At 46.9% G+C, this 14,465-nt stretch overlaps 1 protein-coding gene across 1 annotated transcript in view; it reads right to left on the bottom strand.

Moving 5' to 3' along the window:
• Window positions 1–769: 769 nt before the first annotated feature.
• LOC124597213 (opsin, ultraviolet-sensitive-like) overlaps window positions 770–14,465 on the bottom strand; it is a 186,076-nt gene continuing 172,380 nt past the window's right edge. Inside the window, exons 5-6 of the mRNA XM_047135924.1 lie at window positions 13,113–13,493; window positions 770–1,009 (exon numbers count right to left, since the gene is read on the bottom strand). Of these exons, the coding sequence (XP_046991880.1) occupies window positions 770–1,009; window positions 13,113–13,493 (621 nt within the window). The remainder of the gene's footprint in view (window positions 1,010–13,112; window positions 13,494–14,465) is intronic.

Here is a 14,465-nt window from a genome sequence, read left to right as displayed (position 1 = left end):
GTACAGTTATTAGAATCCCAATAAAATAACCTCAAAAGTCATACCTCACACGCACAGCCGAAGGCCATCCTAGAAAATGGCCTCACGGGTAGTAAATAATGATATGTCTTTGCAAAGATTCTTCTTTTGTCAGGAAAGTTCGTAAACTCTTTGGAATGTTGTGAGTACCACATAATGTAAGTAGTAGTGGGCAAGCCTCTGATGGAAACAGACGTATTTATCATTTTAACCATGTGCATTTGTGTTCTGAAGCGGAAATTGTAAAGTCAGTGTGATACTGAAAAATGCGACAAAAAATAAAGGAATCTACAAAAATCAAAATTTCAACCTCAGGAATGTACTCCTGGACGCGACAACTGCAGCCAACAACAAGAGAAAATGAAGATAAGTAAAAAGTTTTTCTTTTGTATACCTTACGCCTCTCGAACTTTACGAAGGTTTTAGAGACAGAGAAATTTAATGGAAATGTGTGGGAGGGTAAGATTACAACCTGGAGTAGAGCCTCTGGTTTACTTGTTACTCAGTAGAGTTAACAAAGCGGTAATAGTACTGTCAGAGTGATTTCCATATCGTACTACTGTGACACGTATATATTTGCTCTCGAAGTGTGGGACTCTCTCGTGCAGTGACGAGGTGTAGGCTGGCTGCACGCTCGTATCACTGCCACAGTGCGTGACGTTTAAGCAGAGCGCCAGCCCAGCTGTCGTCTCGCAGATACAGGAGGCGCGAGTGGACCGCGGCCGCTGCAGGTGGGGCGGGGCAGGGGTGGTCATCGCGAGCGGCCGCGTCGCAGGCTGGTGCGGCGGTCCACGTGGGGCAGCGGCGGCGCGAACCAGCTGGGCGGCTGCAGCGCGCGCGACGCCGGGGGTGGGAAAGGCGCCACCGCCAGCGGCAGGGCGCCGGGACGCGCCGCCGCCCCCTGCTGCGGGGGCGGCGGCCACGAGTCCTCCTGCTGCGACTGCGACTGCGAGCGCAGGTCCACCATCACCATCACCTCCTCCACGTCCATCTGTGCACAAGGGGGCGTACTGGCTAATGACAACACAACACTCCAAGGGGCAACGTAATGCGTGTGGTTACAGACCGGATTACATGCATCATAAAAATCTTAAAATGCACTACTAGCCATTAAAATTGCTACGCCATGAAGATGACGTGCTACAGACGTGAAATTTAACCGACAGGAAGAAGACGCTGTGATATGCAAATGCTTAGCTTTTCAGAGCATTCACACAAGGTTGGCGCCGGTGGCGACACCTAAAACGTGCTGACATGAGGAAAGTTTTCAACCGATTTCTCATACACAAACAGCAGTTGACCGGCGTTGCCTGGTGAAACGTTGTTGTGATGCCTCGTGTAGGGAGGTGGATTGCGTACCATCACCTTTCCGACTTTGATAAAGGTCGGATTGTAGCCTATCGCGATTGCGGTTTATCGTATAGCGACATTGCTGCTCGCGTTGGCCGATATCGATGACTGTTAGCAGAATAAGTAATCGGCGGGTTCAGGAGGGTAACACGGAACGCCGTGCTGGATCCCAACGACCTCGTATCACTAGCAGTCGAGATGACAGGCATCTTACCAGCATGGCTGTAACGGATCGTGCAGCCACTTCTCGATCCCTGAGTCAACAGATGGGGACGTTTGCAAGACAACAACCATCTGCATGAACAGTTCGATGACGTTTCCAGCAGCATGGACTGTCAGCTCGGAGACCATGGCTGCGGTTACCCTTGCCGCTGCATCACAGACAGGAGCGTCTGCGATGATGTACTCAACGACGAACCTGGGTGCGCGAATGGGAAAACCTCATTTTTTTTCGGATGAATCCAGGTTATGTTAACAGCATCATGATGGTCGCATCCGTGTTTGGCGACATAGCGGTGAACGCACATTGGAAGCGTGTATTCGTCATCGCCACACTGGCGTATCACCCGGTGTGATGGTATGGGGTGCCATTGGTTACACGCCTCGGTGACCTCTTGTTCGCATTGACGGCACTTTGAACAGTGGACGTTACATTTCAGATGTGTTACGACCCGTGGCTCTACCCTCCATTCGATCCCTGCGAAACCCTACATTTCAGCAGGATAATGAACGACCGCATGTTGCAGGTCCTGTACGGGCCTTTCTGAATACAGAAAACGTTCGACTGCTGTCCTGGCCGGCATATTCTCCAGATCTCTCACCAATTGAAAACGTCTAGTCAATGGTGGCCGAGCAACTGGCTCGTCACAATACGCCTGTCACTACTCTTGATTAACTGTGGTATCGTGTTGAAGCTGCATGGGCAGCTGTACCTGTACACGCCATCCAAGCTCTGTTTGACACAATGCCCAGGCGTATCAAGGCTGTTATTACGGCCAGAGGTGGTTGTTCTGGGTACTGATTTCTCAGGATCTATGCACCAAAATTTGCGTGAAAATGTAATCACATGTGAGTTCTAGTATAATATATTTGTCCAATGAATACCCGTTTATCAGCTGCATTTCTTCTTGGTGAAGCAATTTTAATGGCCAGTAGTGTATGTATGAAAAATGCTTAAAAAAGTGTCGAGATGTGCAAGATCAAATAATCTAAGAATATGGTAGTTGCTGCGGGAATTGTATCTCAAAGTAGAACCTGTGCATATCAGTTATGAAGAATAGCGCTGGCCACGCGAAATATCGGTAAATTTAGAACGCTGACATCATTTTGTGAATACTTTCTGGTAGAGGTTAGGGAGGGGGCCTTTCTGCGATTATTAACGAAAAATTTGCAAAATGGGGACGCATACCATGTTTCAAGAAGTTTTCCTTCTTTGCTATTGTTGTCGGTAACAAGCGGATGCGATGCGAGTGAGTCGCAGCGAAACAATAAATATGTACAGGACCAACTTCGAGACATTCGCACGCAGAAGGGCACGCTCAAAAACTAAATATTTTATTTAAAAAAACATACAATCATGAATTTTTTGAGCAGCATTAACTTTTAATTAATACTATTGGACCAAAGCATCATTTACAATCTATTTTACATTTTTTACTATTGTAAACATAAACAACCAAGTACTGTTCCTAATGTTCGGTACTGATATTGTGTCTTCGATCACTCAGAACATTTTTATAAGCAGAAATGGGCCGTTCCACATCAACTGAGGTATCTGGGCAGTATTTGAATTTCAGTGCTATGTTGGCACTTACTGTTTTTGGTAAAAGTTCACACATCCAATTAATAAAACTATCAATTTGGCACAAGGATTCAGAGACTGGGTTATTGTTTAAAATGTTTTCAAACTTTTATTTAAGTTTTCTTGGGAATATTTCCGGCAATGAGGAGTTCGCCGTAATAATTTTATTCATTAACTGAATAGATTTATTCAACGCCAAACCGTGAGTTTCAAGCTTTTTAATACTTGCAGGTAGATGGCAAAAATGAGTGCCAAACACAGTAATGTCTTTTTTAATACAGGAATCATTAAAAGCTTTCCTTGCACTGGCGAACTGCCAAAGCCTCTGCACTATCGAAGTCGTTTTCTGCCCCTCTAATGGCCTGGAAATGTTCGTTGTAAAACAACACAGCTTCGACCCACGTACTCCAACGACTTACCACTGGTTCGGAAGGTACAGGCACATTTGGTAGTTTTTCTTTGTAGGCCTTGATGCGAGCAGGAGACTTTAGAAATACTGTCTTTGTGGATGAAATCGGTTTATTTGCATTCACAAACGTGTAAAGTACTTCTTCAGCAAAGCGATATAGTCCATGAGCAAAGGACGTCACATGAATCAAATTGGGATAAAATACTCGGAGGGCGTTTCCTGCCTTGATCATATAGGGAGCAGCAGGTGAAATGAACACAAACACCCTTTCATTTGCAGAAGATTCTAGAAATGTTTTTCTAATACCCCCATTCACAAATTACTACTGTAATTTCGAAAGTTTGTCCGCCTGAAAATGTACTGTTGTCCCAAGCATATTGCAACAAACGGTGTATTTCTATCGCTGCTCGTTTAGTTTTTATTGCCGTTTCAAATATACCGGTCATTTTTGAAACACCCTGTATATGAGGACTTGTCTTGAAATGCTGGTCTATTTGAAACTTTTGTTTGCAGCAAACGTTTTCCCCGAAAACTCGACAATATAAAACAATTCCGTAGTATGTAAATGTTTCAGGATGATTAGCTATCCACGAAAGGGCGGCTGGTGTGGCCGAGCGGTTCTAGGCGCTTCAGTCTGGAACCGCGCAACTACTACGGTCACAGGTTCGAATCCTGCCTCGGGCATGGATGTGTGTGGTGTCCTTAGGTTAGTTAGGATTAAGTAGTTCTAAGTTCTAGGGGACTGATGACTTCAGATGTTAAGACCCATAGTGCTCGGAGCCAATATCCACGAAAACGACGTTTCCTTCTTCCGTGGCACGGCGCACAACACGTTATACACTACACGTCGTAAACACGTTCAACTGTGTGCACGTAAACAGAAAGCTAAACTGAAACAATGGACGTGCGACTAAAAGCTTGCGTAGTTTAACTGAATTGTTGCCGACGCATAGGGTATGACAACGGAGGGGATTAACCGGGGGCACGGGCGCAGGGGCGTTGACTATGCCTGCCTGTTCATGTTGCTCTTCTGTAATGATTGCGCTAGGCAGTGGCCATTTGGGTAGCGATTGCACGCAGTTCTAGGTCACAGTCAATGTGTGAGACATCAAAACTTAGTGTGAAAATATGCATCGTCACTAGTTTTTAGTTAAAATATGCAATAACCGGCGAAAAGGAGCCAAATATGCAAATGCATATGCAACATGCAAATGCATATAATACGGTCTCTACTTATAGCACACCACCTGATAAAAAAAAGTGATAAATCCAGAAGACCTGGCGGCCTGACAGTGTAACTTTGCACACGTACACTCCATTGAAGAGTATGTAAATGAATGAAGTCGCAGTTTTCTACAACATGTTAGCCAGAAGATAGCATTAGTGTTGTGTGTGTGTGTACTGTTGTTATCAGGTTTGGTAGGGTATACAAGGGGACAAGGGGTGTGACCAATGTCAGATGGTGAGTGATGACTGTGAAGGACACAGAGATGCCACATACTCGTCCAAGGCAGCGTTATTAGCACCCGTCAGTTTTAAGGGACCTTCATTGTGCATCTCGATTTGGCTGGCGGTCAAGTCGAGGGATATCCTGATTTTTGGAGCATTTGGATGTGACACTGGCCCATTGTTGGACTACGTGGGAACATGAGTGCAGGTATATACGTAGTCAAGATTCTGGACGAACACGTCTGACCACCACAAGGGTCAAACGCTGTATTCAGTAAGTTGTACAATAACTGTCGCATATCTACTATCCTAGAACAACTAATCGACTCCCTGCAACTTACTAGCTCATCCCACACCGTTAGTTGGAGACTAGTAGCAGACGAACTGGGCAATTACTGTCTGATGTGTAGGTATCATTAAGACTACAAAACAAACGGTTGCGTTTTTAGTGGTGCTGTGCCAGGGGGATCACGCACTGTTGATGGATATGGTCACATTGTGTTCACATATAAATTGTGGGTCTGCACTACCCCAGTCTTCCAAGTTTTGGAGAGGCACAGCAATGTCACTCTTCGCATCATGGTGTGGGGAGGCATCACGTATAACTTCACGTCACGGCTGCTAGTAACTGACGGAACTTTGATGGCACAGTGGTACATCCTGCATCCTCACTCATCAGCTCTCATGCAACAGTGACGTGGTACCATTTTTCAACAGGGCAATGCATATTCACACTTGGCACATGCCTGTATGAAATGTGTGGGTGATATTTAAGTACTCTCGTGGTCAGTAAGATTTTCTGATTTGTCCCTAATAGAACATATGCGGGACCAACTTGGATGTCAACACCACCCATGTGCCACTTCTGGGATATCAAGGAACAGTTATAACTGTTGTGCGTTAGGTTTCCTAGGAGAGGACACCGCCCCCAACCAAGTCAGGGCATGCATCCAGACCAGATAAATCATACTGATAAGTGAACTCATAATGCCAATTTCTTTTGATTCTATTTTGTAATCACTGAAATAGCATCGCGTACTCTCTCAACGTGTGAAGTTCGTATTTATTTCCACCTCCTCTTCCAAGTGCTTCACTTTTTTTGGTCAGGGATTGTTACGCAGTTGCTGTCACGAGCGTCTGCTAGTAACCAGGACAGATCAATATTCCGAAACTGCCATCTTTTTATACAGCCTGGTACCACGAGTGTGCAAACATATCATTACCCAACAACTGAATTTGATAGGAAGTACAGAAAGGTGATAGTACCTCATGGGAGTAATCGTTATCCATACAACTTATTTAATCGTTCAGTGTAATACTAATATGAATTTCCCTCCTTCCCACTACCACTCCCCCTTCCCTCAGCTCTAATCCTGGTTTCACATTTTTAATATGAAAAACGTATTCGTGGCTTATTGGCTCCTGGACTTTATGGAATATCGCTGTGATTCTACAGGGTGATTTTTTCCAACGTGTACAAACTATAGGGATTAATCGCTGCGAGGATACAGAACAAAAAAGGTCTAATAAACGTATGTCTGGAAATGCATGATCTCCTTGATAGAGACCACTTATTCAGTCATACTTCGTTACAGAGGCTGCGGTGTAATACCATGCTGTGCTGGAGCACATGCGGTGCTGTACCATGCAGCCACAGTTACAGTATGCATAGCTTCCTCCTAGAAGGTGGTAATGTTCCTAATACGCCATGCGCTAGTGCCCTCTCCTGCCATAGTAATTGGTAATGTTGTGTCTGAATCACTTCTCTTGTTGACTCACCTTGTAGAGGATGTGATGCAGAGTTGTACACAATGGATACGTATTCGAACTGAGTACCTGCCGACATGGTGTTTACTATTTCTAGGCAAATAGCAACAGGCGGCGGGCAGCAAGGTTGCATCAGTAGACCTATCCCTGCCGACATCAACCACAGCAGTTAATGTTAGCAAAAGTGTTTTGCCGTTTGTCTTAGATAGGGTCGTTTCAGGAAGCATGAAATAATGAAGGACGTACCCGAAATGTTCAGACACAGACTTGGAGGAAAATGTAATTAACACTGTGGAAGGCGACCACTGTGTCAGTACCGGGCAGTTGACCTGGCAGTACAGGGAAAGCCAGACGACCATGTGGAACATTCTCCATAATAAATGTTACTATCCTTATCACTTACAGCGTGTGCAGGGCTTACTAGCGACAGACTTTCCATATTGGGAGCAGTTTTGGCATTGGTTTCTTCACAAGGCAACCACGATTCTGGGATTTGTGTCATCCATCCTATACACAGATGAGGCCACCTTTATGCGGAATGGTATCTTCGACTTTCATAACAATCATCTGTGGGATAGTATGCAGAACCCCGATGGTATGGTGACAGTGAATCATCAGCATCGGTGCAGCAGAAATGTGTGGCCTGGTTTAACTGGCGACTGTTTCTTGGCCCGGTCTTCCTTCCACGTCACCTAACAGGCCAGAACTATCCGGTGTTTCTTGCAGATGACTTTGACTCCCCTGCTGGAAGAAGTTCCATTGATGATTCTATGGATTTTGTGGCTGCTACATGATGGTGCTCTAGCCCTCTTCACCGCTAACGTCCGGACATATCTCAATCGTGTCGTCCCTGGTTGATGGATCGGAGTAGGGCATCCAGTTGCATGGCTTGCTCGTTCACTGGTTCTGAACCCATGTGATTTCCGGTTATGGGGCCATCTCAAAAGTATCGTCCATGCAGAGCCATTCCAGATGTGGAGACACTGGAGCAGCGTATTCATGCTGCCTTTGACACTGTTTGGATGCAGTGTATGAGAGAGGACTATTATCCTTCTAAATGCAGTTCGTCAGAGGTCACTGGCGTAATGAAGACTTCAAAGTGGTTTGGTGAAGGGGCAAGTGTGCAAGGCTCCTCGCACAGACGCACGTTAACTATAGGTCTACTAGAAAGAGTTGGGATACACTATTAAGGAATGCTGCAGCCTTCGTCAGAGCCATCGAGCGGAATGTGTCGCCAAAAGGTTGACGTTTGTGTGCAAAATTAATTTTTGACGTTCTTTTATGCACGTACAGCGGATAATAGTGCCGACGTACCACACAATCAGATAGGTTACTCTGAATCATTTGTGATAAAAGTTCACATCTGTCAACATCTGAGATAACTGACCTGCCGGTGTGGCTGAGCGGTTCTAGTCGCTTCAGTCTGGACCCACGCGACCGCTACTGTCGCACGTTCGAATCCTGCCTCGGGCATGGATGTGTGTAATGTTCTTAGGTTAGTTAGGTTTAAGTAGTTCTAAGTTCTAGGGGACTGATGACCTTAGAAGTTAAGTCCCATAGTGCTCAGAGCCATTTGAACCATTTTTTTGAATGAGTGGTTCTGAAAGTTTTTCAAATCGACATGTAAAAAGCAACGTGTGAACAGTGCAGCCACGTGAAATGCTTATTTGTGAACATACCTGGTGGTTGTAATTAAAGCTAACCGCTGTGGCCGAGCGGTTCTAGACGCTTCAGTCCGAAACCACGCTGCTGCTACAGTCGCAGGTTCGAATCCTACCTTGGGCATGGTTGTGTGTGATGTCCTTAGGTTAGCTAGGTTTAAGTAGTTCTAAGTCTAGGGGACTGATGACCTCAGAAGTTAAGTCCCATAGTGCTTAGAGCCATTTGAACCATTTTTTTGTAATTAAACTTTCCCTATTTAACGCGTTATAACATGGAAACTAATTACTGTACAAGTACCAAACTTGGTAGCATTAATGTCCAGAGTATGGGGTGCATGATGTCCATGTATCACAGGATCACCGTCCAGTTCCAACTAAGGCCACCAGGTGGCATGATCAGTCTTCATGATTCATAATCTCACACACCTGACTAGTCGCAGTGCACTTGTTGACGTGTCAACACGAGCTTGGATCAAAGGAGAAGGGCATTATTCGTGAAGCTCTGTTATCAAAACAACAGTAATGCTGCAGCTGCACTTTGAGAATATCGCCGGCTGAAATGATTATGGAAGAGCCCTCTGTCTCACCTGCTGTGTGGAGCGTGATGAAGAATTTCGAATCAGTTGGAGAAATGGGCGTCGCTCCAGGAAGAAGCCGACGACTGGTCGCACTACAGGTGGTTGTCGAAATTGCTGTTGCTATGGCAGACAACTCTGCGCGCAACTCCCGGTCGTCAAGCAGCGTGCATGCTGTGTCACGACAGTTGAAAATCCCGTGGTCCACCATGAAGGTGCTTCGAACCATTCTCAAATGGTATCTATACAAGACCCATAGCATACAGCAACTTGCACCACAGGACGCACAAAGACGTGTTGATTTCACTCTCCACTTTTTTGCTAGGACTGAAGTTGATGAGGGCTGGCCTTGGATTGTTCTATGGATAGATGAAGCTCATTTTCCTCTGACAGGCGAAGAGAACACACAGAATTGCTGAGTGTGAGGATCTTCACCTCCAATCACTGTGCATGAAGTTTGTCTGTGTGGTGAACATGTCACTGTGTGATGTGGCTTCATGGCTATGTTGATCATTGGGCCTTTCTTGTTTGAACAGGCTGGCGCTCAAGGACCAAAGACATGCAATGTGACTGGCCAGCATTACTGGGATATGCTTCGCCAGCATGTAAATAACACCCTAGAGGAGAGAGACGCATTGAACTCAACAGTTTTCATGCAAGATGGGGCTCCACCACACACCGCTCGTGAAGTTCAGCTGCTTCTCTGAAACACATTTGGAAACGATCGAATTATCAGCCGATCGTTTTCAAATGCTTGGCCAGCATGATCACCTAATCTCATTCCCTGTGATTTATGGTTGTGGGGCTACCTGAAGGACAAGGTTTTCCAGGGGAGCATTCCCACGTGTGCTGATCTGAAATGCAGCATATCAAGAGAGGCAGCCAGCATGCTTACAGACATATTTTGTTCTGCTGTGCAGAATGCAATCCTGCGCTTTCGAACTCTTCTGGACACTGAAAGGCGCCAGGTGCCATATTGAGCCACTTTGTATCAGTAATGGTACCTCCACCTCTAGCTCACCTCTCTGTGCTGCAAGATGCTGTGCACAAACTGTATGAGCAGGTACTGCTGGAAACAACTCGTAAATACACTCCTGGAAATTGAAATAAGAACACCGTTAATTCATTGTCCCAGGAAGGGGAAACTTTATTGACACATTTCTGGGGTCAGATACATCACATGATCACACTGACAGAACCGCAGGCACATAGACACAGGCAACAGAGCATGCACAATGTCGGCACTAGTACAGTGTATATCCACCTTTCGCAGCAATGCAGGCTGCTATTCTCCCATGGAGACGATCGTAGAGATGCTGGATGTAGTCCTGTGGAACGGCTTGCCATGTCATTTCCACCTGGCGCCTCAGTTGGACCACCGTTCGTGCTGGACGTGCAGACCGCGTGAGACGACGCTTCATCCAGTCCCAAACATGCTCAATGGGGGACAGATCCGGAGATCTTGCTGGCCAGGGTAGTTGACTTACACCTTCTAGAGCACGTTGGGTGGCACGGGATACATGCGGACGTGCATTGTCCTGTTGGAACAGCAAGTTCCCTTGCCGGTCTAGGAATGGTAGAACGATGGGTTCGATGACGGTTTGGATGTACCGTGCACTATTCAGTGTCCCCTCGACGATCACCAGTGGTGTACGGCCAGTGTAGGCGATCGCTCCCCACACCATGATGCCGGGTGTTGGCCCTGTGTGCCTCGGTCGCATGCAGTCCTGATTGTGGCGCTCACCTGCACGGCGCCAAACACGCATACGACCATCATTGGCACCAAGGCAGAAGCGACTCTCATCGCTGAAGACGACACGTCTCCATTCGTCCCTCCATTCACGCCTGTCGCGACACCACTGGAGGCGGGCTGCACGATGTTGGGGCGTGAGCGGAAGACGGCCTAACGGTGTGCGGGACCGTAGCCCAGCTTCATGGAGACGGTTGCGAATGGTCCTCGCCGATACCCCAGGAGCAACAGTGTCCCTAATTTGCTGGGAAGTGGCGGTGCGGTCCCCTACGGCAGTGCGTAGGATCCTACGGTCTTGGCGTGCATCCGCGCGTCGCTGCGGTCCGGTCCCAGGTCGACGGGCACGTGCACCTTCCGCCGACCACTGGCGACAACATCGATGTACTGTGGAGACCTAACGCCCCACGTGTTGAGCAATTCGGTGGTACGTCCACCCGGCCTCCCGCATGCCCGCTATATGCCCTCGCTCAAAGTCCGTCAACTGCACATACGGTTCACGTCCACGCTGTCGCGGCATGCTACCAGTGTTAAAGACTGCGATGGAGCTCCGTATGCCACGGCAAACTGGCTGACACTGACGGCGGTGGTGCACAAATGCTGCGCAGCTAGCGTCATTCGACGGCCAACACCGCGGTTCCTGGTGTGTCCGCTGTGCTGTGCGTGTGATCATTGCTTGTACAGCCCTCTCGCAGTGTCCGGAGCAAATATGGTGGGTCTGACACACTGGTGTCAATGTGTTCTTTTTTCCATTTCCAGGAGTGTATATAAAGAATTTACTATTTGGAATTTAAAACTTTCCCAGTGTACGACTTCACTATAAAATTTTGTGCGAAGTGCCATATGTCAGTAGCACGACAGTCCGTGCAGCGTCTTCTGGCCACCTGGATATGTATGATGGCGACAGTACACTGGGCCCCCCTATTTAAAACTTGTCTGGTACATGCGTGACGCATCCATTTGTTTCTGTGCTTGTGTTGCTTGATCATGTGCACTCCTGCTCCACGTCTCAGCACTTTTGATAGCATCCTCTTTGGTGAAAACTCGTCACCGTGTTGCTGTGAGATCGATCGTCTTCACAAAGTAAAGTCGCAGAACCGCACCAGCTACGCCAAAGCATGAAGCTTTTCTGTGACAGGATTCCATACAGAATCCAACTGGAAATCGGGGAAACTCCCATCATTGACGTGAGACCGACCTTCGTGGGACAGTGCCAGCTGCACAAATCATTAAGTTTATCTATGACAGGATTCTACGTGGAACCCAACTGGAAACTGCCTTCCTGGTTGGTAAAAGCCCCAGGTAGTGGTATTTATAATGATTCTTTGATAAATAAATACCAGAAATCTGAAGTATGAACTACAGTTTTTGTTGCATTGTATTTTATCGAATGACCAGCAGAAATAAAGCTGATTAGCTAGACTGGAGGAGGCGAATACACCGTTGGTGTTCCATGGTCTTGAACATTGAGTGTCCTATGGTTCTCCTATGGTTTGCCTCCGTCACATGCAATCTTACAAACATCTGCCATCTGCATCTCTAAGATCTCTCTGACCGATCCCAGAAGTGCCAAATTTTTTTTATCAAGGATAAAAAAATCGCTTTAGCCTTATATTTTCAAAGCACTCTATTTTTGTAGGACCACGTCCCAGAAAATGGATATTCATCTCAGCAGGTACAGAGAGCGGTACAGAAATGTAAACTGTTGAACAAGGATGAGGATGAGGATGAGACCTTCAAGATGACAGCTTACCTGGCTCATATTGTGTTCAAATGGCTCTGAGCACTATGAGAGTTAACATCTGAGGTCATCAGTCTCCTAGACTTGGAACTAATTAAACCTAACTAACCTAAGGACATCACACATATCCATGCCTGAGGCAGGATTCGAACCTGTGAGTGTAGCAGCAGCACAGTTCCGAACTGAAGCGCCTAGAGCTGCTCGGCCACAATGGCCAGCTCTCATATTGGGAATGTTTCCATCAGAATAGGCAGATTACAAAGAAAACATAAGGATAAAGTGATCCTCATAAAGACGGTCGGTCTGACATAGACGAGGCGAGTTTTGACTGTGGAGGGCATTGCAGCAGCAAAAGCAGCAGAAGCAAGCAATGCATGCACATTGACAACTGGTTACACTGCACTTGTAGCGGTGGGGTGTTAAATATGGGGGCTCAGTGTACAGTCACCAGAATACACCTGATGATGGGCAGAAGACTATGGTCTGAAACCATGTGGCAGCAAGTTATTGACATACGGAAGCTCACTCGAAATTTTGTGGAAGAATTTAGTGTGACACCGTGATAAATAAAAAAGAAGGCGGCTGGTAAGTTACCTCGCTGGTTTCGGAGGGTCGCCGGTGCGAGACGCCAGTGTGGAAGCCACTGTGTGGGCCCAGGCTGCAGGGGGGCGCCACAGAGAATCGCAGACCCCCGTGGTGGCCGGCCGGCCGGTGGCGACCCCACGCCCACCCACAGTGCCAGCGACGTTGCAACAGCTGCCGCGGCCGCCGCAACAGCGTTGCCAGCTCGCGCCGGAAGCGCGGGTGCGTCACTGCATACAGGAACGGGTCGAGGCACGAGGCTGTCTTGCAGAAGAGCGCTGGCAGCATCGAGCCCAGTGGCGAGATGGCGCCGTGGAGGCCCAACACGCCCAGAAGCGACACCACTGCATACGGCGTCCAGGACACGAACCACAGCCCCACCACTCCCGCCACCTGCCGGCCGAGCGAGGCATCTGCTACAACCCAGCCACCTCACCAGTTACTGCGCAGTGCATCTACACACGCATTCAGAAGCGTTGTATCACCCCAGTGTCTGGCCCAGATGTGTTGCTGTTGTGATGTTTGTAAACATACCCACAGTCATCACTAGCACTACCGATAGGTAGAACACTACAATCAAAAGATTTGCAGCATTTCAGTTAAAGTAAAGCATGTGTCTTGTGTAGCACTACATCAATCAGACTTTCTGGGTTCCCACTGATGATGAAGCAACTGGGACACATACATGAATATTTGGGTTGAAAGCAATGGAAAGGAAACTGGATGTGAAAGAGGTAGGAAGGAAATAACAACAATATTGCCAACTTAATTTGCAATGTCTAATTTGTGAATAGAGGTGGTTCGGCAGTGTTGCAAGACAGACATGTAGTCTCTCACGACCAACGTAACTTAAGACTTTATTAGCATTGTATGGTTATTTAGACATATAGTTGAGAACAGTGTGATACTAATTATGGGAATATGGAGTTCATTAATTTGCTGAAAAATTAAAATCATTTGTGACTCTGCCAATAAAAAGCGACTGGCATCCTGTATAAGCAAACTGATTGGAAATTTAATCATTTCTAAAACAACAGTTCCTCGCTAAGAGTTTCTTACAGCCTCAAGATAACGGATTCACGACCTACGTGCAGTTTTCTGCGCAGGGGACAACAACTGTGGAAGACTGCAGGTTGGTGAACATTCCATAGAACTTATGCATTCCACTCGGGGAGGTGGGAGCAAATAGACACCTCACGTGTACTGCAGTCTTACTACAAATGAGATCAGTGACACGTCATCTGTGGTAACACAGACCAAGTATGAAGAGGAGAAATATTTTTGAGGGAAGGGATTCATCATACACACGTATATATCACCCTATCTCTTTTTTAACTTGCTGTACAGCTCTTTCTCTTGCATAAA

The sequence above is a fragment of the Schistocerca americana genome, chromosome 1 (genome assembly GCF_021461395.2).
Source record: "Schistocerca americana isolate TAMUIC-IGC-003095 chromosome 1, iqSchAmer2.1, whole genome shotgun sequence".
Classification (NCBI taxonomy): Eukaryota; Metazoa; Arthropoda; class Insecta; order Orthoptera; family Acrididae; genus Schistocerca; species Schistocerca americana.
Note: the sequence above shows the minus strand (reverse complement) of the source record. Positions and strands in the feature narration are given on the sequence as shown.